Consider the following 24,741-nt stretch of genomic DNA (forward strand, 5'->3'; position numbering starts at 1 on the left):
GGAAAGGTTAAGTTGGGTGGATCTATGAGTGTCTTTGGCCTGTCAAATTCTATACATGTATGAGAATGTCAAAGGTGCACAGGTGGTCCAGTGGTTTCTAAAAAGAAACGATGAAGCTGTTTTCTTTATAGATGGTACTGGAAAAATCTCTTTCCAGTTCCTCAGGTTAGTATGTCTCACAGACTCTACATTCCCATCCTCTATGACAGCTTTTTGTAGGCCTATGTGATTTCATATACGTCTCTAGCTCCTGTTACCACAGAGATTCAGTCGAAGGCCATATACATGAGACCTGGCTCCTCAGAGAGGACAGGCCAGGTACACTGAGGGCCAAAATTGGGTTTCACAAGAACTTGTGAACCAGCGGCAAACATTTCATTAAGGGAGATTATTTCTAAACAGTGCAGAGATTCAAACGCAATGGTGCACATCTACAGTACAACTAATTGGGACGCTTAAGCCCAGGATTTTAGTATCAACTTGGGCAATATTGCAAGACCCTATCTCAAAATAAATTTTAAAAATATGCTATAAGATGCCTTTGAGGTAAAGATTATCTTGGGAAGATGAAATATATCACTGTTTTATACCAACAAGTACAGCTTACATCTGCACATGATCTTGTATTACACAATAAACATCATTCCCTACGTCAAGACACATAATTCTGCTCATATGATTAACCAGAGAGCCTCCCTTTATTCAGGGTTCACTTAAGTTGGCAAATTCATGTATAAAACAGAAAGAACACATTTATGACTCCTTTGTTATCATATTCCCTGCTGCTGCCAAGGCACTCAACGGAGACACCTTACTGATGTCATCTGACATGACTCAGATAAGCTTGTCTGTGGGAGCCCGTTCTCGGGTTCCTTGTGGCTTTACCCAGCAGGTCCGAATAGAGGATGATCAGGACACGGCCTGAGTGCAGTGTCTGAGATGCTCTGCACTTGCTGTGCTGGGAGAGTCTTTGCTCACCCTTGCGTCTCTATAAAAACTGGCAGAGACAGTCGGGCCGTTGGAATAGTTCCAGCCTCTCGAGCTATCCTTTATTTTCTATCTGTTTATCTCGCAAGATTCTCCCTATAAATCTTCTATCTAATATTTCCTGCTGCTCGCACTCAAGAAAACTCTGGGAAGCTGTGGGGGTGGTAGGTAAACGCCCTACACTTGTCTACAGTTTAAGTGAAAAGAATAAAGCTCAAAGAATTTCAACCAAATCCTGTCATCACTACAATCACTGCTACTATTCCACAATCTTGAATCAAAGTATAAATAACTGCGAGTTTCTCACTCTCCCTTGCAACTACACGATTCTTGCAATTCTCAAGAGTAATCCCATACTGACTGATAATCATTCTATAAGCAGACGAACTCATTGTGGAAAAGCCTCTTTTTGGTTTGTTCTTTGTTTCTGAGGCACATTTTTACTTTGTAGCCCAGGTTGGCATGGAACTGCTTATAGAATGCAGGCCAGCCTCAAACTCATTATAGGCCTCCTAGCTCAGGCTTCCACAGGCATGAGCTTGCGAGACCTCTTTATAAAGAGGTGAAAGGGGGCCAGGCGGTGGTGGCACACACCTTTAATCCCAGCACTCAGGAGGCAGAGGCAGGCAGATCTTTGTGAGTTCAAGGCCAGCCTGGGCTACAGAGCGAGATCCAGGAAAGGCGCATAGCTACACAGAGAAACCCTGTCTCAAAAAAAAAAAAAAAAAAAAAAGAGGTGCAAGGGGGCAGGGATATGGCTCAGTTGAGAGAGCCAGAGCCTGGCATTGCTTGAGACCCTGAGTTCCACACTGTACATCATAGTGAAAGGAAGGAAGGAAGGAAAACCAACTTTTCTCCACGTCCCACTGTGAGTGGGACCTTGGTGACTCGGTCACAGCAGAACAGCCAGTGCTCGCTCTGGGCCTGCTCCTCCACTTCTTCCCTGTACACTGGCATGGGCTGGTCCAAAAGCCTCGGCCCAAAATGCTGGGGAAGCCCAGCTTCCTGCTAGAAAAGTCATTAGCCCGGGTCCCCAGTCACTTCCTGGAGAGCAGCTCCCACTCTCTGGAGAAACACGAGCCCAGCACTAAGTCCTGTGGCACAGGAAGTTCACCGGCTTCACAGAAGTATTTCCAGGTTCTCCAGGAAATCACTAATAACTTCTACACACACATAATAATAAGAGGTAAGTTTTGGTAACAACATAAATTTCAACATATATATGTGCCAAAAAAACTAGGAAAGGGGCTAAAGGCTTCACTTAAGACATTTCTTTTTCTATTTAGCATACTGAACCTAGAAGCTTAGTTTTTTCTAAATGTCTTCATCTACTAAATCTCTTTATGTCCTTTTCCCACATTCCAACCTAAACAGAACTAACCTTTGATGGATTGAATGGAATACCCAGGTATGAAGAGCCTCGGAAACCACAGCGACTTAGATTTGACCCTAGAAAACAAAGCATGTGTGAAAATACAGTTTCTGTACAGAACCCAAAGCAGTTTAACCTGAGAATTGTTCCGTAACAGTATTTTAGTACCAAAGCTCCATTTCCTTCTGCATGTACATATGGTGCACACAGGGAGGGTGTACATGGCTGGGTGCACATGCAGACCAGGAGAGGATACTAGGAGTCTTCCTCTACTGCGGTTCACCTTGTATTTAGAGACAGGGTCTCACTGAACCAGAAGCTCACTGTGCCAGCTAGGCTGGCTAGCCCCTCACCTCCGACAGCTGGGGTGACAGGCATGCACAGCCATGTCTGGCTTTCATGTAGGTGCTGGGGTTGAACTCAGGTCCCCTTGGGTTCCCCGTGGGTCCTCTTACACATGTAGGCCCCTTGTCTCCATTTCTGTGAGATGATGTTGAAGGCTCATCAGAACCCAGCCCGAGGCTAAGTGACATGCTGGAGGTAACAGCCCTCACAGCAGGCTCTAGAGTCCACCCTGACTCACTGCTTCCTGACACACTGTTCCATCGCCCTAGAGAAAACGCACATTCGTACTCCAGTCTTAAACCTGTGTTCTGGGTGCCTGGCTTTGAAGTTTGTACAAGACTTCAGTTCACATTTGGTCTCTACTCAAAGTATACTTATCATTTTGTTTTTCTAGCTCTAACTTTTCCTTTTTCCAGATATATAGGATATAAGTTGAGAACTTACAAGCGCATCTACTATGGGCTTAATGACTGTTAGAAAATCAGTAAGCTACTAGACCTGCCTGGACTGAGTCTACCAGGTTGATTGCAGTTCTGGGGGGGGGGGAGGATTTGCCCTGGAGGAGGTGGGAATGGGGGGTGGGCTGGGGGTAAGGAGAGGGTGTGGGAGGGGGAAGAATAGGGGAACCCGTGGCTGATATGTAGAACTGAATGGTATTGTAAAATTAAAAAAAAAAAAATCAGTAAGCTAGATGTAAAAGGCAAGAATATATTAGCACACCAGAACTGCCAGTTAATGAAAACTCAAGATGGTTTAAAAATGGGCTTTGATGCCATGAACTCCCATCTCTATGACGGGTGGAGGGCTAAATCATAACGTCCCCCCACATTCTGCTTCTCCAAACCAGGCAATCGCCTAGTTCAGCTTTCGCTTCCCTGAAACTCTCAGTGGCAGCTTATAAGTCTTTGCAGAGATGAGAAACTACTAAACTGAACACTTCCCGGCAATCAGTTCTCTCTGTTGGCAGTACTACTGGGTGGCAGTAAATCCAGTGAGCATGGCACGTTTTTGGTAAGACTAAAGTTGTAAGTCACTTAAGCTCTGCTAACGAGCAACCAAACCATACCCTCTAAGTGACACTACACCCCAGAATGTACATCAAGACCCTCATGAGCAAGGTCATATGCACAGAAGTATCCAGTGCAGTGTGGTGGTGAAGGTTCAAGTGACAGACCGTCTAACAGGCCTAAGATACCACGCTGTGTCTACTAAGGGTGCATTATGCTAATTTGAAAGTAATTAGTAGTAAAACTAAACAACAACAAGGAAATCTGTATCTGAACAAGAGAAAACAAAGCTACAAAGCATGTGTATGATGTTTATAATTAGACAAATGGTACATTCTTAACAGCCTGGAGGGAATAAGGAAAACAGCAGCTGTGTGGGAAGGCAGGACCAGGGAGACTTCCATCCTGAGTCACTGTGGACAAGCATATTCACCATCTTACTATGTCAGAGGATCAGAAGTCCAGCCCAAGTCTCCCAAGCTTCAATCAAAGCCTTCACAGCACTACCTTTCTTACTGGAGGCTCTAGAGGAACAGTCTGCCTCCAGCTCGGTCACATAGTCAGCATATGAGTTTCCCGTTACTGTGCGGCTAATCTAGTCTCACTGCTGGCTATCAGTTAGGAGCTCCCCTTGGCTCCTAAAGCCTCGCTTACCATCTCTTACACACGAGACTCTTACCAGAGAGCAGCTATCACTCAAATTCTTTGCAAGATTCGTGTCTCTATGGCTTCTCTTCTGCTCTTTCATGACATATTCTGACTGACCTGCTGTTCATGTAACTGTACTGTGTATGTATACACACACACACACACACACACACACACACACACACGCGCGCGCGCGCGCACATATATGTATATACACACACAGACACACAGAGAGATGATGTGTATGTGGAAGAGACCTATGGATATGCTGTATTTTAAGATCAGGTGATAGTATAACCTTAACTATCATCCACAAAGTCCTGCAGAAGTAACCAATGTCTGACTGAAAAATGAATAAACAAGAATCTTTGGGACAGTTCAGTAAAATTCCACACACCCCTCCATCTTTATCCTTTCATCGTGACTTTGCTTTATTTACTTCAAGGTGGGTAAACAGAATCAAAGTGTCTCTCCCTGTATGATCTGAATTGAACGTCAGTTTCCTCTTTTACTAACCCTTGTAAAGATCTCCTTCCAAGCTACTAACTTGTTGATACTTTGCTGTACAACTCTGATCACACCCCCACGTCTGCTTGAAAGAAAGCTCTATGCACATTCTGAGGTCTATATCTCATTAGGAAGTTCCTGAGTCCCCTGATAACTTAGGACAATCCAGTCAGGGGTTTTTACATACAGTCTGGGTTCAAAGAAAATGCTTCAGAGTAAAGTATCACCTAGAGACAAGTGAGTACATGTCTGCTTCTTAGTTTCAGTGGGTTAAATCCCTAACTTTTCTGAGAAGCAGCCGCAAGAAAACTGATGCTCAAAAACTCTGTATCGATTGGAGGCTTCGGCATGGACACAGGAAACCCAATTCAAACTCATGACCTTCTTCTTCTAGTACTTGTGCTCTACATGCACCTAACAACCTGTTTAAGTTGGTTCTCTTGTACGTCTGTCTGAGACAGAGTCTCATGTAGTTCAGGATGGCCTTCAAACTGTTATACAGCCAAGGCCCCAAGCTGCAGATTCTGTCTCTGCTCCCCAGTGATGAGACCACAAGCATGCAGCAGCATGTCCAGCTGAAGTGTCTTCCACTTCCTAACTGGACAGTAACATACTACAAGTAGTATGCTGCAGGGGTCTTAAGGGGTAGAGGGCATGTTCAGGTTACAGCAGGGTCCATGGCTTAATCAACAGTAACTATTTAAAATTGACCAATTAAATATTATCAAAAATAAAACAAGAAGAAATGAAGAGCCCCTAACCCCTTTGCAATTTTTTAAAGAAAAATATCATCAAAAGTGTCCTTTCTTCTTTTCCAAATAGGAGCATACCAATGAAAATCTATTTAGTCTTTGGAGACAATCAGAACACAGGGAAGACAATGTATCATTTTTTCCCTCTTCTGAACTGCTTGTGGACTATGAAATTGGATTGAAAAAAATAGTTTCAATGTAAACAATAGCTCAAAGGAAGATCCTATTTCTCATGGCACATTTACTAACATTAAACTTAGTGCCCAAGAAAGATGATTTATTTATCAAATTGGTTTATCAGTCATATACTTAAGTACCAAGGTTGTGAAAATGATGCTCAATAAGAGAACATATTTACCATTTTTAAGTTCATTGGGCATTCTCTTCTCTTTCTTGTCAAGCTTGTTTTCTACTGGCTTTTTCTTCATAATTCTAGAAACTTACCATTTCATTATATTCAAGGATAATTGCAATTCGCTCCAAGCTTAACACTGCACATATACTCTAGATGAGGTTGACGCTTTACTCAAGAGCACCATCTAGTGTTCATACTTAGCATCAGCAAAACAAAAGAAAGTTCCCTGCATACAGTCTACTCACACGGTTCCCGGTTGTACATAGAACTTGGTAAGACGTAGAAATATCTTGGTCCTATCTGAAGCTGACATGAAAACTATGAATATGAAGCCTAGGTAGTCATATTTCAAGTTAAAACATTTTGGCTAATGAACCCTCTACTTTTGTGGCACCAACTTCAAAGTCAGGAAGTCTATGTTACAATGGAAATAAATAGAAAAAAGAGCAGAAAAGTCCAAGTTCATAAGAAAAACGAAAACTGAGTAGACGGGAATGCAACAAGCATAAGAATTTGTTCATGGAATATGCATATGCATACTTTATGATAAAGTATTGGGGTTGTATTATCAGAGAAAAATGTTTACAATGTCGGCTTGAAAAATAAAACTGACTTTTGCCTGATGATTGGGTACTATCTCACTTTAAAGGCTGTGGTTTGCTAGTAAGTTCAAAATGAAGGCCAATTCTATGACACGCATTAGAAGGCAGTGCATTCAGACAGTTTTAAGACAGTACTGAGGTGGTAAGAGGACTTATCTGTGGTCTTCAACCACTGCTGGCAGGGAAGGCGACTCACTGGGTACAGGCACTTGCCAGGCAAGGCCTGTGACCTGAGTTCGAGCCCCGGAACCCTGTGGAGGTGGAAGGAGAGTCCACTGCATGATCCTGTCCCTGACCTCCATAGGTGCTACAGCATGTGCATGTTCACTCACACACGCATATCACACAAACTTACAAAATGTGTAAGTTTGATGAGAATTTCAAAAAACATTTTAGAATTTAAAAAACAGCTCTAGTCCCAGCTCTTGGGAGGCTAAGGCAGGAGACCTGTGAGTTTGTGTTAAAGCTGGGATACACAGAACAAAACAATCAAAAAGACTGACTTCAACAAAGGGAGCTGATTTCATAAGAAGCTTTTCATTTCCCTCTTCTAAGAGACAACTGTATTGCACAAGGTAAATACAATCCAAATTATATTTAGACACATGCAGCAAAAGGCTATGCTTAGGTTACAGTAGCACCCTCACCGTGAGCTCAGGCTGCTAATGTAAGTCATGGTTTTGAATTCCACTTTAAAAGTTAGGTTTCTGTACTGAGCAGATAAAATTCCAGTGAGGAATGCGGTAATTTTATTTTAAAATGTGCACTTTTACAAATACAGAAATAACTTTTCACAGGTCTCAAGAAACACAAGGCTTTCTTATTAGGAGTATGCATTGTTCCCAATTCCTTGTTTTAAAGATGTCAAGAAAGACCCAAAGGAACTGCAAGTTGAAGTGTTAGGCTGGGAATGTAGGTCATGGGAGAGCACTTGTCTAGCATGCTCCAGGCCTCGGTTCAACCCACAGCTCCAACCAAAAAAAAAAAAAAAACCGTGTGAAACAAACCAATCCACAGCTAGAAGGTAGTTTAATGTCTATTTTCCAAATTTCCAAAATTAGTTTTAGGACAAGACTAAGACCAATTAAAGAACTAGCAGAGATTTCTTAGGAGATTGGAGATTTAGATCTGATCTGAGCCATCAGAGACTGGTGGTCCTACAGACAGACTGGAATGGGTTGAATCACCATGCTTTTCAAACTGTCATTTCCTAACTACAGAGTATGTCTAACTTAGCCCACATGAAACCACACTTACTACAATTGGAAGAATACTGTTTTTTGTTATTGTTGTTGCTATATTTCTTGTTTTTAAAGTAGCAACTGAAGTATAGTGGTAGCCTGAAAATTCCAGAAAGTTGAGGCAGAAAGACCGAAAGTTTGAGACTACCTCAGGCTAACTGGCAACTTCTAGTATCTTGTGTTACAGTGAGAGCTTGTCTCGGAGGGGGGGGAAAGACAAAGACAGCAGAGAGGGAGGAGCAATCTGAAAAAAAAAATCTACTTCAAAAAAGAAAAGGGGGGAGGGGGAAGGGAGGGAGGAGGAAGGAGAGAGGGAGGAGGGAGGAGAGGAGGAGGGAGGAGGAAGGAAGGAAGGAAGGAAGGAAGGAAGGAAGGAAGGAAGGAAGGAAGGAAGGAAGGAAGGAAGGAGGCAGTAGGATGTAGCACGAATTGTTAGAAGGTCTTATTAATAAAATCAAACCTGAGGCCAGTTATTGGGGTGAACGCTGAAAGATCAGAGAAGCAGAACAAGCCACAGCCACCTCACCTCGCCAGTTCCTCAGCTGATCCTGTTTCCTCAAACTGGAAACCTCTGAGTCCTCATCCAGAATGAACCTCAACTGAACTGCTTGCTGCTCCAAAGCCCGAAACCTTAACCAGCTAAAAGCTTCTAGTTTCTGGTCTTCACGTCTTATATATCTTCATGTTTCTGCCATCACTTCCTGGGATTAAAGACTCACTTCTTGGGATTAAAGGTGTGTGTCACCATGCCTGGCTGTTTCCAATGTGGCCTTGAACTCACAGAGATCCAGAGAGATTTCTGTCTCTGGAATGCTAGGATTAAAGGCGTGTGTGCCACCATTTTCTAGCCTCTGTATCTAGTGGCTGTTCTGTCTCTGACCCCAGATAAGTTTATTAGGGTGCACAACATTTTGGGGAACACAATATCACATTTCCCCTTTTTTGTCTAAAACTTAAAAAAGCTTATAACTAATACAAGAAAAACTATCCAATAAGTATATACAATATATACAGTCAAAAATTACATTAACAATGTCTAGTCCATTAACATTTGACAGATTCAGACAAAAAACTCCATTATATATATTAACAATGTCCAGTCCAGTAACATTTGATCAACTCAGACAAAAAATTTTCATTACTTATCTTATTTAAAACAAGTAGTTCCTTTTTAAAAGTATTTTTTCTTTTCATAATAGATTCAGTAATCTACCTTTTGTCATTTTTATATCTTCCCCCTTTTCTTTTTAGTGTAGATTTGGTGATCTACCCACTTATCCTATTATTCCTTTATCTTTTTTCTCAGAATAGATTCAATGATCTACCTCAGTAGGGTATTGATGTTTCACACTACCCCACCCATCTGCTATCTTATAGGTTCTAAGGAAAACGTCAATCCACTTACTGTCATATGGCCTCAGAGTTACAGCATCTAGTGCACTGAGTCAATGGAGAACAGAAAAGTCTACCCTAGTGCTTCCTCCAGCATCATTACTGTGTGTTACTATGAACAAATTATGAAGCCTCTGGACCTCGTTATCTTTATCTACAGAACGATGAGATGTAACTTCTCACTGGTGACCAGGGAAGGGAGTATACAATTCACAGCCTGACCTCTGACAAGAAGGGCCCAATGCTGCAAGTGTCTAAGCACACACTGATGAGACGCCAGCAGGGTGTTTACACTCCCAGCGTGGATGGCTGACTAATCTTTACCGTGTCTTTAAACGGTCCGCATGGCACTTGGGCAGTGAGGCAGCACTGAGACCCCAAAGCCTGTCAGCCCGTCCAACTCTCTTTTAACGTCTGCGCAAGGACTCAGACACAATGCTGCTTACGTAGTCATAATTCTCACCTCATCAGATAATTTTACAATGGATTTGATCATAGATTTGACTGTCTTTTCCCTGACTCCTCTCAGATCCACTCCTCCTGCCTTTTTGTTTGTTTGTTTTTTTGTTTTTCGAGACAGGGTTTCTCTGTGTAGTTTTGGAGACAGGGTTTCTCTGTGTAGTTTTGCGCCCACTCCTCCCTCCTTATCAACCCCCAAATTCCAGTTCCTCTTTTTTTTTTTTTTCTCCTTTTTCTGAGACAGGGTTTCTGTGTAGTCCTGGAACTACCTCTGTAGACCAGGCTGGCCTCGAACTAGAGATCTCCCTGCCTCTGCCTTCCCAGTCACCACCACCACCTGGTTGGTTTGTTGTTGTTGTTTTTTAAATAACCCCTGGACTGAAATTTGTGATGCCGATAGCCTTGAGTGTGGGGCCATCCACAAAAGAAAGTTTTACAAAGAACACTGTTCTGTCTTTCTTCCAGAAGTTACCAACTGTTCACAGCTCCTCAGTTAGGGGTGAGAGCTTATGAGCCCCTCCTCCCTCATGCTAGAATGTCAACTGGCTTCACCTTGTGTAGGTCTTGTTCAGACAACCAGAGCCGCTGTGAGTTTGTGAGTGAAGCAGTCCTGCTATGCCCAGGATTTCCTGGGCTCCCTCTCTCTCTCTCTGTGTGTGTGTGTGTGTGTGTGGAGGGGGGGGGGGTCTCTGCACTTTGACCATATTTTGAGTTTTTGTTTTAAGCACACTCTACTGCATAAAGAAGCTCCTCTGGTGAGGTCTGAAGCTGCATCAATTAACAAGGAGAGAAGAAAAGCACAGACTTAAAGGGCAGTCTGCTATTATGTCATTGTAGCAGGATAACAGCAACAATTCATCTCTGGGGCCTGTGAGCTGCTCCACCACGGGCTCTGGCCAGATCTACGTGCCAGGCATGCATTTCCTCCTGTGAAATGGGCCTAAAATCCAGAATCCGACAAGAAAACTACTCGGTCTCTCGGTTTCTTCTGGGTTAGATGAAGAATAAATCTGATAATTATCTGGCTGTGCTTTGAAAAATTATAAAATATCAAATAATATACATTATGTCTGCTATTAAATTAATATTTGAATATAGATTTCAGTTTTAAATTGTTTATTTTCATTGTTTGAAGAGTTTTTTTTCTAATTTAAAAACAGAAACATTTTTATTAGATTCAAACGCAGTAGATACCTAGAAAAAAATGATCTTATCCTGCTATCTCCTACCTCTGCTCCATCTACTTCTCCCTCCACAAAGATATTCTATATATCCTCTCAAGGGCTTTCTCTATACATTTACATTTACAGACTTAACTGTTAAAACATCTGTGTTTTATTTGCTTATTTGTTTTTGAGGCCAGATGAAAGGATCTCATTAATTTCCTAAGCTGGTCTAGAACTACTCCTCTAGCAATCCTCCTGCCTCAAGTTCCTAAGAAGCTGGAACTACAGGTGCACACCACCATGCTGACTGCACGTTTACAATTTATTATCTAACCATATATGACAGGCAGACTTTCAGTCAGTACATATACAGGTCTCCTTTTATCATTTCACCACATAACATTTGTTACTGTGTCATAGTTTACTTAAATATTTTAGTTTTGATGAGCACCTATTTTGTTTCTAATGTGTTACTATAACAAAACATTTTTAGTTCATTTTCTGAAGTGAGTTACTAATTACCACAATTGTGGTGATTCACATTTATGTATTTGTGTGTAAGTGTGTGCAGGGAGGGCCACACGCATGCCACAGCACATGTGTGAAGGTCAGAAGACAACTTGCCAAATCTGGTTCTTCCCTTCTTTTTTTTTTTTTTTTTTTTTTTTTTTTTGTTTTGTTTTTTTTTTGTTTTTCAAGACAGGGTTTCTCTGTGTAGCTTTGCGCCTTTCCTGGAACTCGCTTTGGAGACCAGGCTGGCTTCGAACTCACAGAGATCCACCTGCCTCTGCCTCCCAGTGCTGGGATTAAAGGCGTGCGCCATCACCGCCTGGCTGGTTCTTCCCTTCTATCTATTCATATTGAGTCCTGGGAATAAAACTCAGGTCACTGGGCTTGGTAGCAAGTACCTGCCGAGTAACACACCACAACTTCAGGTCATCTGAACTACATTTATGTTTTGTATAAATTGAAGATACATTGTGTACTTCTTTCCCTCAAAATATGTCAATCATGAAGCTATGAATTTTGGAGATTTAATTAAAAAAAAAAAAACCTAAGCGTTAAGAAATACAGCAATTGACCAAGAGAAATTTTCTGAAGATGGAAAAACAATGGCTGAGAATAAAAACAGACCAAACGCTAAAGGACTCGTCATATATAAACATCAAACACAAATAATGAGTCATTAATGTAGGCACATACAACACAGTGTGCTGCTATATTTGTGAGTCTCAATGTAATTCCCATGACTCTGCGTTGTTTCCTCGAGAGAAATTAACGCCAATACAGTTATGTGTTGTATCTGGACAGAAAGAGGTGTTCAACTACAAGAAAAATAAAGATATGTAAAGTATGCCAAGAGTACAAATAAATTCTAATTTGCTAATCCCATGCATGCCATGCCAAGAACAGCTAATCGTACTAAAAATAAAATGCTAAAAACTCACTCACTGTCTTCTGTGGGAAGGACCTGCAAGGAATAAATCCACTCTATTATATCATCTTTGTTCACCACATCTAAGGAATCCAACATATCCAGCCCCGAGAGTGCAAAGAACGCAATTGTCAACCTAAAGGGAAAAAAAAAGTAAAATATCACCTTAACTATCAAACCAGTGAACTATTTCTGGCTTAAACCCAAAACAAAACACCAAAGGGAAAAATAACAAAAACCAAACCAACTAAAAACTTCATTCTACTTTTAAAATAATTTAAATGTCATCCCTCTACCTTGTCAAATAAGAAAACACACAAAAGAAAAACCTCACAATTTATTCTTAGTAAGTGAATCAACCCCTTGTTTTAATTGTGAAGAAAGGGACTTTCGGAATCATGTACCCTACTCACCTGTGGGGTACAAGAACACACTGAAAATTGCATGGGAGCCACTTGAAGGCTGAAAGCACGTATGTGTTTGTTGTGTGTTCATGTCTCTATGTGTGTGTGTGTGTGTGTGTGTGTGCCTGTGCACACATATATATATATACTGTTAGATTTACTTTCTTATTTTTAATTAGGGGTGTTAGAATTAAGAGGTTTTTATGTTTAATTAGGGGTCCAAGAATAGAGTCATGTGAGGAGAGTTCTGAGTGCTTGTGAGAAAACTCCAAGAAAACAAGGTTAAGAGTCTTGTGATCTCAGTTTCTTCAAAAACACAGAATTGTTTTTAGATTATGTTTTATGTCCTTCCAAGGTATAGTGGACAGGAGTGAGTTGACTTCAGATCATCCATTACAACTGGCTAGTGTTACTGTTTATATGCCTCTATGGAAAAACATGTTCTCACTTGCAGCTGCCTGTCCCAAGCAGCTTCCTCTTGTGATTGGATACTTTACTCATCTTAACCTTCAGAGTAGAAATTGTTTGATGCTCTGAACAAAGTTGGTTATTGCATAAAACTTTAGTCTGCCTCATTTATGGGCTCCACTATCTCAGGTCCCACCACCAGCTAGAGGTGAACAAGGGTTATGTGTGTGTGTATATGTGGGTATGTGGGTTTGTGCACAGGAGGGTGGGTGCCTGGGCAGGGAGGCCGAAGTTATTAGATTCCATGAAGGTGGGGTTGCAGGCAGTCGTAAGTGAACCACTGAGGATGCTGGGAACTGAACGGTACACACTCTGAACTGTGGGTCCATCTCTCCAGTGCCATCTAGTTCTTCCTGCAACTGCTGGCTTAACATTTTAGAAGAAGGCAACTTGATTTATAGAGAGCCCTACCTAAAATCTACACAAAGATGTCTTCATTGTTGAAGACACTTGGAAGTCTGGGTCGGAAGTGCTTATTCTAGAAAGGTGCAAAGCAAGGGTCTCAAAGCCTCGGAACCTGGTCAGCTCACACAGAGCAGTTTCCAAAATACTGTCAGACCGTTACTACTTCCCTCCCAACAACTACTCACTTGTCTCACATCAGTATAACCAAATTCTCTTTATCACCGCCAAAAACGGTTTTTGAAAATTCTGTTTTTGTTATAAAAACACAGCTCTTTGGTAAAACAGTAAATAATACACTTATTTTCATGATGTCAGTGCCATTTGAAAAAGAAAAAATGATTTATTCTGTGAACTCTCACCTTACAGGGGTTAAGATATAGTTTATTCTAGTTTATTCTAGAGCCAAGTGTGAGTGATCATGGCCCAGGAACAGAGATTTAGGTTACCCCAAATTCTGTATTCCAATGTAGTTATCGAGTTTAAAGTTTTTAAAGCAATAGAACAAAGAAAGTCATATATTAAATCACTTTTCAATAAATGGTGGAAGTATTAGGTAGATGTTAAAGATTAAGGCAAAAGGGTGGAGTCTCTGCTACAGGCCTCTCATTTATTTTCTGAAATTCTTGGTCTTTTGGTTGGCGGAAGTCTGTTAATACATTTCTAATGTTGTTTTTTACCTATTAATAACAAAGATGTTAGGTCAGATACAGAGGTGGCCCATTAGGGACTGAGGACAGCCCAAGATATATTGCAACTGGTTCTAGACCTGCAACATTCTAACCCCCCCTCCCCCCCCCACACACACACATAGAAGTTAGCCAGCCTCAGGGAAGGTTCAGTGGCAGGTGTGGTTGTTTCTAAGAACTTTGCTTCACAATCCCTAATTATTGCAGTACAAGAAACAGAAATGGGGTGATTTTATAAAAACGGTAGGTCAAAAACTATTACTAGGTGTCTAAATATACAATCTAACATTAGCCCAACAGTTAGCTGTTTTGACCAGTGTGGTTGCACACACCTGTAATCTCAGTACTCAGGAGGAAAAAGCAGCTTGTGAGCTTAAGGCCATCATGGACTACACAGTGAGATTTTGCTTCTATAAATAAGTAACCTCGGCTGCTTTGTATTTGTCAGTAAGAAGAACATAAGCAACTTAAAATCAATATGAATCACAAAAAATAAACTCAAAACCAAAGTGAAATAGAGACCCAAAAAAAAAAAGGAAAAGGAAAACACTACAGACCCAATGCATTGTTATCTTTTAAATGAGGTAATTAATGAACCACACGAAAACTAAAAATTATTTTGTAAAAGTTCTATAGGAAGGGCTGGAGAGATGGCTCAACAGCTAAGCACACTGGCTGTTCTTGCATTGGACCTGAGTTCAGTTCCCAGTACTCACACTGGGCAGCTCTCAACCACCTGTAACTCCAGCTCCAGGGGCTCTCATACCCTCTTCTGGCCTCCACAGGCACTTGCATACACATGCATATATATTTACATAGACACAAATATACACACATAAATAATACATCTTCAAAAGTTCTATACAAGTGCAATACACTAGACCTAGGGGTGAAGACAGCATCTCTCAACCAATATACTGAGAAGTTACATGTGTTCTAATGTATAATGGTTGGTGTGGAAGGCTATGATTATATTAGAATTATTTAGTGAATTATGAGTTTAGAGAATTTTTACTGTTAGGTTATGAGCAGAAATCATATTTTGTAGTGCCAACATGCACTACTTTAATTTTACACATCATATACAATGGGATTTTGAAAATGCAATCATAAATGTTTACTGATAGCCAGGTTAAACATTTCTTCACTTTATCAATGGTGCAAATTTTGGACTTTTTTTTTTAATGCTGGAATTAACGTATGGCCTGCAGCATGCTAGGAAGTTGCTCTACCACTGAGCCACATTACTATCCCTGGAAATAATACTTTGAAGTGTAGGCATGTATACATGAAGAGTAGCAACTCATGTTGGTGAATCAATATCCATGGATAAAGGAAAGAGAATAAACAATATTTCACTGTTTCTTTTTAAAGAGTCTGTTTATCTTGGAGCTGCTCTTCCAGAGGACTAGGATTCAAGACACAGCACCCACATGGTGGTTCACATCTCTAACTCCAGTTCCAGGACCTTTTCTGGTGTCCATAGGTACATGGCACAATGCAGACAAAATACTCAAGACACATAAAATTTAAAAATTTAAATGCTTTAAAAAATTCTGTTCATCCTTTAAGACTCAGTTCCCACTGTCTGACAAATATCTGTTATGCCAATATTGTTATGCCTTCTATATGCCAGCTGCCGCTTAAGGTCCTAGTGCAATGGTAAAATGACCCAAATGTGAAGAGCAACAACAGTCTGTGGCTAAAATGTGGTCAAGAACTTAAAACGTGTTGGCTATCGTAAAAGAAGAGCTGAATTTTAAATCAGATCTAATTACTTCAGATTAAAATAGCCAAATGTTGATTATTGACAATCAAACCAAACAAGACAGCTCCAATGCTATACACGAGACAGAATTCCATGTGACAAAAAGTTATTAAACAAACCAATACATACAGGTGGTAGTCAAGGAAGGCTTCTCTACAGAAACCTGGATTACAGTGCATGTGCCTGCTATTTATCTACCTCAGAGAGCCTGCATTAATAGACAGCACTGAAGTCTACTCAAAGTGCTCGCCTGCCTTCTTCGGCTGTATTTTCGCATCTACCAGTTAAGTATTTCTTGATCACATTTGTAAAAGTCATCCACAAAAGTCTCCAAACTGAACCAGTCATCTAGTGTTCAAAATACACTGGGAGCTCCTAATTAAGAAAACGTGGGGATACCAGGGCCAAACTGCGGTGCTGGGTGTGGTGGCTCAAGTCTTTAATACCAGCACTTGGGAGGCAGAGACAGGAGGACCTCTGACCAGTCTGGTCTACACAGTGAGTTCCAAACCAGCTAGGCCTACATGGCGAGATCTTGTCTAAAATAAAACAAAAACCAGTGTTTCTTATCATCCAACCCTAGGTAGCCCTGAAGCCTCGCTCCAAACACCGCAGTGCACAGCAAACATGTCTTCCTTTTGTTTTCTCAGATCAACTTCTATAACAGGAAGGAACTATATAAGGAACCTTATATATAAGTTCCTTCTATATAAGGAACTATAATAGTTCCTTAACCTCGGCCAGCTGTCAAACATTTGCCAGTTCCAGCCTTAGCGTGCGTGCTTCATGCAACACTGAACCCTTTAGCCCTACCATTTGATTTACAATTCCTCACGAGTAAACTTCTAATCACATCTTAGTAGAGTGTTTCCCTGCCTTCCAACTGAGAGTTAATTGGGTGGGGGGGATGTTTACAGAAGCGATGATGGATAAACGCTTTGGACTCGGTTTTTGTAAAAGTAGAGAAACCAAAGTGACTAACAGGATGCTAAGGGAGTGGAAAAAGGAAGCTCACAGAAAACGACTGGGAAGTGAAAAGAGGCGGAACCAGGAGATTCCAAAAGTCCTGAGCTTGGAGCTCCACACATCTCCCTGGGCGCCAGGAGTAGGTGCCCGCAGCCGGTGGCGATGTCAGGAGAGGCCCTAGGAAGTGCAGAGTGGAGGGGAGCCCGGGGCCCAGGGCAGGCAGGTCAAGCCAGGTTCGGGGTTAAGGCCGGCCCGGCGGCAGCGCAGCCCCGCGGGTCCCGGCTCTGTGGCCGGTCCGCGGCGCGCATCCCGAGGGCCGCCATCGCCAGCCCCTCCGCGGCGGCCTCGAGTTACCTGCTGGTCTCCAGAGAAGAATACCGCTCCGGCAAGACCTGGAGGCAGCGCTGGAAGAAGCGCACGTGCCGGTCCCGCAGGAAATCCAGCCGCTCTCCCTCTCCGCTCCCCACCAGCTTCTCGTCCTCCGTGGCCGCCATGCTGCTCCGGAAGCGACACTCTCCGCGACCCGGAAGCAGTTGGCGGGAGGCGCGAAGTCAACGCGGGCGGCGCTCCCACAGGTGTCTGGTTGGGGCGACAGTGGAAGCCGCACACCTTGGACCACTGAAAGGCTCAGCAGAGCAAGCACTTCGTCTCTCTTCTCCCTCCCTCGGTTGGGCAATCTTTTCTATTCCGTCCCAACGTTTTAGAAACCCTTCTCGCATCTCGTAAAATCAGTTCGTAAATCCCTTCGTCAGATTTCGTTTGTGAAAATGACAGAATGAACCCATTTCTTCATGTGCTAACCAAAACAATTTAAATCCTGGCCCTAAACAGCATAAGGACGTGTGGTCTGAAAGTCTAACTTTGCAGGCGCTTTTTTGGAGGGCCACAGTTTTAAGCTGAATGAATAGGCAAGCTAAACTTACAGGTGGAAACTGGAGACAAACGTTTTACTAGACAATTATAAACACTATGAAAATTCAGACGTTTGTCCTAATCCTCTTTAGAGTATCTGGAATTATTTGAAATTGCATGCACAGATGGTCCTCATTTTATAACGTTTGGATCTATGCTGTGTATTGAGTATTGGTGCTTTAAAAGTGAAGATGTCATATTGCAGAGAGCAGTTCAGTTAACTGAAGGTCCTTGAAATGGACCCATCAAATACCAAACCATTGTATGGCAGAACTCAAGAACAGTAGGATGAAAAGAGTATGATCAAACATCGGCTCATCTGAAGAAAGCTGAGGCAATAGGAGCAGAAGATAAAGTTATCCAAGCAGAATTTATGAAAATCAAACAAAAACAACAAAAGATACAAAGATAAGGAGGCGGTATATATAAAAGTGTTTGCTTAATAAGGTTTGAACTTTGTTTAAATATTAAACATTGATTATATAAAGGCAGCTCAACAACATACAAATTATTTCTGCTTATACTTCATTTCCTCATTGTTGATAGTTTAGAAATACTGACACAGGTTTCCTCTTAAAAATTAAGTATAACAAAATAGTGAAGTGAGTTTATGCTTACAGATAATACATATTCATTCATGGGTTGACTTTTTTCCCAGAAGTGGAACCAGAAGATTCCAAAAGTCCTGAGCTTGGAGCTCCCACACCATACCATAAAAATGTTAGGCTTTATGGATAAGATAGTCTGTCACAACTATTCATGCCTTCAGTTGCAATTTCACTGTAACTTATAATTAGCCACAGACAATGTATAACCAATGGGCAAAACTATGTCAATAAAACCTTATTCATGCAAAAATAGAATTTAAGTTGCCTTGGCCATGTACTATTTCCTTTAAGTTTACAAAGCACTCATGAGGAAGGAGTCCATGAAAGATTAAGCCTAACAAGATTCTTCAAAAAGGAAGTAAGTAGAAATTTGGATGTACTTATAACTGTAGAAAATGAGTTTCTTACAAAATGTGCCCTGTGAGTTAGTGTTTTATATATATAACACTATATATATTTAACACTCAACTCCAAAGCACCCTGGGTAATATTTGGTACTCAGCAGTTGCACAAGCTTGGAAACCTGAATTCAATCCTAGGGCTCAACATAAAGGTGGGAGGAGAGAACCAATTCCACCAAGGTGTCTTTGATATATCCCAGCATATTGTGGTACATGTACGTCTGCCCCCAACATATCATGCTTACACACACACACACACACACACACACACACACACACACACACACACACACACACAAAATTACAAACAAGGCTGGAAGTAAAGCACATGGAGCATGTAGCTGGCATGCTTAGGGCTCTAGGTTCAATCCCAACACTGGTACCAAAGATAATGAAGACTAAAACAGTAAGAATCCATCAACCAGCATGCTTAGCTTTGATGCAGGCAGTTGAAAGGTGCATTTTTGTGCAATACTAGCTTTACTTTCCTGTATCTTAGGTAGCAGTTCAGTTTTGTTGAATTCCTTCATCTTGTATATTCCTCAATAGTTCCAGATTATTTAAAAGAGTCATGGAAAACAATCAAATAAAATGGGCATTTCCAGTTAAGGATACTTTCTCATTGTGCACCATTAACTATACAATCAGAATTTACTTTCTAAAATTTGAAATCTATATACTTTGAATCTATATACTTATGTAACTATTAAACTGTTATGTAAGGAAAGATTTAGATCACTAATCCTACTAATTTCTGGGATATTCAGTCTGTATGTCTCTAATTGTGTGTATGTGTGTGTGTGTGTGTGTGTGTATACATATATAAAATTAAAGGCATTTGAAGATAAAATTGTAAGAAGTAAAATTTCTTATATTTTATGTATATAGTACTTTCTTTATAAGTTGAAACCTAACCAAAGTTAGAATGACATAAAATGTTTTAATACAAAAAAACTGAATTGAGTTGTGTTAAAAAATTTTCTACTTTTCAATCCAAAACCGTCAGTGTACTGTTTAAAACCAGCTTATTTCAGAAGAAAAACTGTTCCTAATTTGGGGCAAGCAGAAGAAAACTGTACCACCCAGTAAGATACAAAGATTTTATAAATCTGTGGCTCCAGAAAGCCTGAAAGAAATTTGACATAGTTGCAGGAAACCTGGAGAATGACATCATAATATATGAAGAAGGTACATGTAGCAAGGGAGGTTATTTAAAATAGTCTCCATATAAAATAAAGCATGCTTTAATCAAATACAAAATATTCATTACACAAAAATGAAACAACTGACAAATTACCATTTTGTTAAACTAGAAAATGTACTGTTATTGAACAACTCTTTTAAAAAGACACTTATGTCTTTGTTACTCAAGCTTAGTTACTTCCAAGTTATAAAAGTTACAAAATTTTGACTTAAAAAAGACGGATTCTCCCAAATTATTTTACTAAGCCATGATAAAAACAAACTATTTTTGAAATATTTTGAGTATTAAAATGGAATAATGTTCGTAACACAAACCTATTTAAATAACATTCATATCAACACTAGGCCAACATACGCCATCTTTGTAGAATGAAAATATTGACAATGCTCCATGACACTTAAAACTTCTCAATTCATACACAGCACAATAACCAACCTGACTAAGCTAGTAACATTTAAATAGCAAAGTTAACCACCTTCTCCTGACATTCATCAAGTGACTAGCAATTGCATTATCTCATAGTCCCTCTAGATTCCTTGTCGCCAACTTGGAATGGCCCTAAAGAGAAAAAGAGAAAAGCAATTATAAATATGCAGGAAGATCAAAACAATAAAAAACAACTGATTAAAAGAGAGGTGCCCCTTTAAGGAAATAGGCAGCTGGGAAACACACCGTAGACTGACAGTACTTTTTTCAAGTCTGTAATGGCAACTTAAAGTATATACAGTATTGGTGAGGTAGCTCTGTGGGTAAAGTGGGTTAAGGCATTTCCAACCAAGCCTGACAGCTCAAGTTGGACTTCTGAGACCCACATGATGGAAAAAGAGACACAAACATGTACACCACAGCAACCATAGCACTCACACAACCATACACACACAATACATATATAATAAAAAGTTAAAAATATAGATATGCTTTGTCAATCTGCTATATGAAAAATTATATTCAGAAACTGTATAAAATACAAACATGCATAACACTGCATGAGATAAAAACATTATAAATCTTTATAAATGATCACCTTCTACTACCTTCTCACCTGTGCGGGATATGGAGAAGTGGCCCAGAGCCTGATGGGCCTATCTTTTTGGTTCGTTCTTCCCAGCCTTTCGTAGGTTTATAAAGCCTAGAGGGATCTCTACTGACATTATTTTCAACCTGTGATCAGAAGTAGAATAGTATCAATTAATATGAACTAAATGTGTACTAAGTAAAATCTTTAGTAACACAAAGCAGTTTTAAAAATTACACTTGGCTATTACCCAAACATGAACTAACTAATATGTCCAAAATAAGCTTTCATTGTGCTTATACCACTAACATCAATTAATAAACTGCTAATTTATCCTTCCCCAGTTCTGTTATTTCATTTCTATTTTAATTATGGGAAATAGACTACAGCTTAGTATAAGAGCAATATAATCAGACAATAAATGTAGTATAAATAACACCCATAAAGTCGTCTACTTGACCCATGCGGCACCACATAGGTTCTGAGCAGTTAGTGGTGAGACTAAGCAATGCCCACAGCCACACTGACGCAGAAGGGAGCTTCAGAAAGGATGATGACGGGGACAAGACAGAAAATTCAGGGTCAAAGAAAAGAGTGCTTCTAAAGTCAATGGCAGAGCTCCAATAATAATTGCTAAGACTGTACTACGTTGTGCTCTGTGGAATGTACGTGTGCAATGTAAAGCAGAGAGAACAATGAGATAGAATGGGAGTAGATCTGCCAGTCTCCTTAAAGTCAAGCAGTCAGGACACGAGGAGGGAGCCAGGGAAAGGTAAGTTCTGGTGTGCTATGCTGCTGGCCTGATTACAGATATTCTCTACTGTAGATTTCAGAGCTAAGAGAAACAATTTTGACCAGTTTTGTCATAAAGAAATGGTAAATATCTGAAGAGATGACTATGCTTAATCTGACTGAAGTATCATATAATTACACACATATATAAGTGAGGAAATCTATACTTCATTAGTGTGAAAAATTGATGGTTATAGTTGGTTGAGAAAGTCAGTTTAAGAAGCAAAGATAAATTAAAGCAGAGCATGCTAGCCCACAGCGGTGCATTCAAAGCTAGCCTGGCCTACACAGCAAGCTGTCTCAGAAACAAACACAACAGAAGAGAGTACCTTTTCTTTCAATTTTGCCAGTCGCCTGTGTTTTTCTGCCTTTTCCTCTTCCTTTGACTGTCTATCTAGAATTTTCAGTTCAAGCTTCTGTAAATCCTAAAAAGGGACCAACAAAAAGACGACATTAAGAAAACAAAATTAACTCAAATTTGCTTCCGTAAGTGTTACAATTTAAATGACCTCAGCTGCCAACACTCCTTCGAAGGTGATGTTTCGAACGCAGGCTAAGAGCTGGTCCCTGACTGCAGCCATGCAGACCCTTTCTGCATCACTTGCGTTTAGACCTCATTTATTCCACTCAAAGGTTCAGTCTAAACCATGTTTCACTTACTAACACAGGTATGTCTAGTCTGGGGTCTCTCATATACTTTCCTAGCTTCAATTTTATTTTCTTTTTCTCAATCTTTCTTTTTTCATGGAGCCTGCTTACTTTGTCGGGGGAATGAGTAAGCATGAGATCTTTTGTTACTCAATATCATTTTTATATATAAACTAAAAGAAATGCACTTGCCGGGCAGTGGTGGCGCACGCCTTTAATCCCAGCACTCGGGAGGCAGAGCCAGGCGGATCTCTGTGAGTTTGAGGCCAGCCTGGGCTACCAAGTGAGCTCCAGGAAAGGCGCAAAGCTACACAGAGAAACCCTGTCTCGAAAAAAAAAAAACCAAAAAAAAAAAAAAAAAAAAAAGAAGAAGAAATGCACTGAAGTATACACCACTCATGTATTTTATCTACTTTTCTTTGTACCTCCCTTTATGAATGTCGCTGCTATGCACATTAGCAATTCATAACATTTTTACTCACTGACAGCTACTTTGTTTATGCTTTGTGTATCTTAGAATAACCTTCCCTGTCTTGCTTACACAACACATTCAGCCTGGCTCATAGCCTCCTCGCCTGTTGGTTCCCATGTGTTCCTTGGCGTTCCAAGATACTGAAGTATAATTCGTGTGTGTGTGTGTGTGTGTGTGTGTGTGTGTCTAGGAATTGAACCTAGAGCCTCCAACACGCTAGGCAAGCCATCTTCCACTGAACTACATCCCAGCAGTATACTCAAGTGTTCCTAGCTTCCCCACAAACAACAGTTGACACTTCTCCAAGCACCGAGTCATGCTCTCCCTCCTGTTAGAGAAGACTCGATTCCAGCATCACCTTCTCTCTATCAATCAGAGCTCTGTAAGCACCTCTGTATTATCTACCCCCTGAAGCACTCCGTCTGTACCTTAACTTCCTCACCATCTATCCTAAGTAGGTTTCTAGTGGTGTGCTAAACACCATGACCAAAAGCAGCTTGAGGGAGGAAAGTGTTTATTTCAGCCGACAGGTGTGGTTCATCACTGCGGGAAATTAGGGCAGGAACCTGGAGGCTGGAACTGAAGCAGAGGCCATGGAAGAGCTCTGCTTTCGGGATGGTTCCCTGAGGCTTGCTCAGCCTGCTTTCTTATACAACCCAGGACCATCTGTGCAGAGGTGGCACAGCGCACAGTGGGCTGCACCCTCCCATATCAGTCAGCATAAAGAAGACGGCCCCGACAGATGTGCCTACAGGCCAATCTAATGGAGGCACTTTCTCAGCTGAGGTCCCCTCTTCCCAGATGACCTTTGCTTGGGTCAACTTAACGAAAAATCTAACCAGGACACTATCACTTGACCTGCATATCTTTTCCACTACATTATAACTTACTAGAAGTTAGGGAGTGAAATGTGCTCAGTTATAGGGATGCCAGCGCAGGTGTGCTGTGTAAGATGATGGGATGAACTCAATGCCTGTGTAAGCAAACCTGGAAATAAAGCATTCACGAACCACACCCATAAACTACTTAAGAAGGATGTTTACTCACTCTTTCTTGAAACCTGGAAATCTCATCAGCAGCAGTCTTCCTTTTTTCCGCCTTTTCTGTCTTTTCCTTTATCTCCCTCTCGAGCCGCAGGAACTCCTCCTGCTCTTTCTTCTGCTGGGTGTAACTTTCCAGGAGTAGTTTCAACTTGAACTGCCGCTGCCGCTCTTTCTGCTGCTTCCTCTCTCTCTCCTCTTCTTCCTTGAGCTGGGAAGCATGCTTCATTGACATCTCGATACTTTTCTGCTTCTTCCAAGCTTCCACCGCCAATTTCTGCTTCTTTCTCTGTTCCTCTTTCTGCTTTTGATTATCTTCTGGTTTGCTCTGAGAAGGCACAGCTGTGGTGTCTGCCTTCTCTTTTAACTTGAGCATTTCCTCTTTCTTTTGCTGCTTTTTGGTTTTCCAATTTTGAATAGACTAAAAGGATCAAAGGGAATCAAAACAAAAACAAACATGCTTTTCTTTTTTAAATCAGTCCGTGGCATTTAATACAACTGCAGTTCTAGCTTCCTAGAAAATATATTAATTTGTGGATGCTGGATGTTTAGGTTTTTAGGTTTTATTTTAAATCAGTACAATTTTTTCTACTCACATTTTTAAAAATTCCTGTATCCTGTAAACCTCTGGACCCTGGGTTATTTGGCCTTCCCCTGCATGCAGAAATGCTCCTCCATCTCCTC

At 40.9% G+C, this 24,741-nt stretch overlaps 2 protein-coding genes across 2 annotated transcripts in view; both read right to left on the minus strand.

Annotated features, from left to right (window-relative positions):
- Nucleotides 1-17,591, minus strand: part of Pggt1b (protein geranylgeranyltransferase type I subunit beta) — a 44,455-nt gene extending 26,864 nt beyond the window's left edge. Inside the window, exons 1-3 of the mRNA XM_028894123.2 lie at nucleotides 17,320-17,591; nucleotides 12,286-12,404; nucleotides 2,369-2,436 (exon numbers count right to left, since the gene is read on the minus strand). Coding sequence (XP_028749956.1) covers nucleotides 2,369-2,436; nucleotides 12,286-12,404; nucleotides 17,320-17,459 — 327 coding nt within the window. The 5' untranslated portion in view covers nucleotides 17,460-17,591. The remainder of the gene's footprint in view (nucleotides 1-2,368; nucleotides 2,437-12,285; nucleotides 12,405-17,319) is intronic.
- Nucleotides 17,592-19,972: 2,381 nt separating this feature from the next.
- Nucleotides 19,973-24,741, minus strand: part of Ccdc112 (coiled-coil domain containing 112) — a 33,140-nt gene continuing 28,371 nt past the window's right edge. The window contains exons 7-10 of the mRNA XM_028894125.2: nucleotides 24,065-24,478; nucleotides 22,227-22,322; nucleotides 21,133-21,251; nucleotides 19,973-20,648 (exon numbers count right to left, since the gene is read on the minus strand). Of these exons, the coding sequence (XP_028749958.1) occupies nucleotides 20,618-20,648; nucleotides 21,133-21,251; nucleotides 22,227-22,322; nucleotides 24,065-24,478 (660 nt within the window). The 3' untranslated portion in view covers nucleotides 19,973-20,617. The remainder of the gene's footprint in view (nucleotides 20,649-21,132; nucleotides 21,252-22,226; nucleotides 22,323-24,064; nucleotides 24,479-24,741) is intronic.

Source organism: Peromyscus leucopus, chromosome 19 (genome assembly GCF_004664715.2).
Source record: "Peromyscus leucopus breed LL Stock chromosome 19, UCI_PerLeu_2.1, whole genome shotgun sequence".
Classification (NCBI taxonomy): Eukaryota; Metazoa; Chordata; class Mammalia; order Rodentia; family Cricetidae; genus Peromyscus; species Peromyscus leucopus.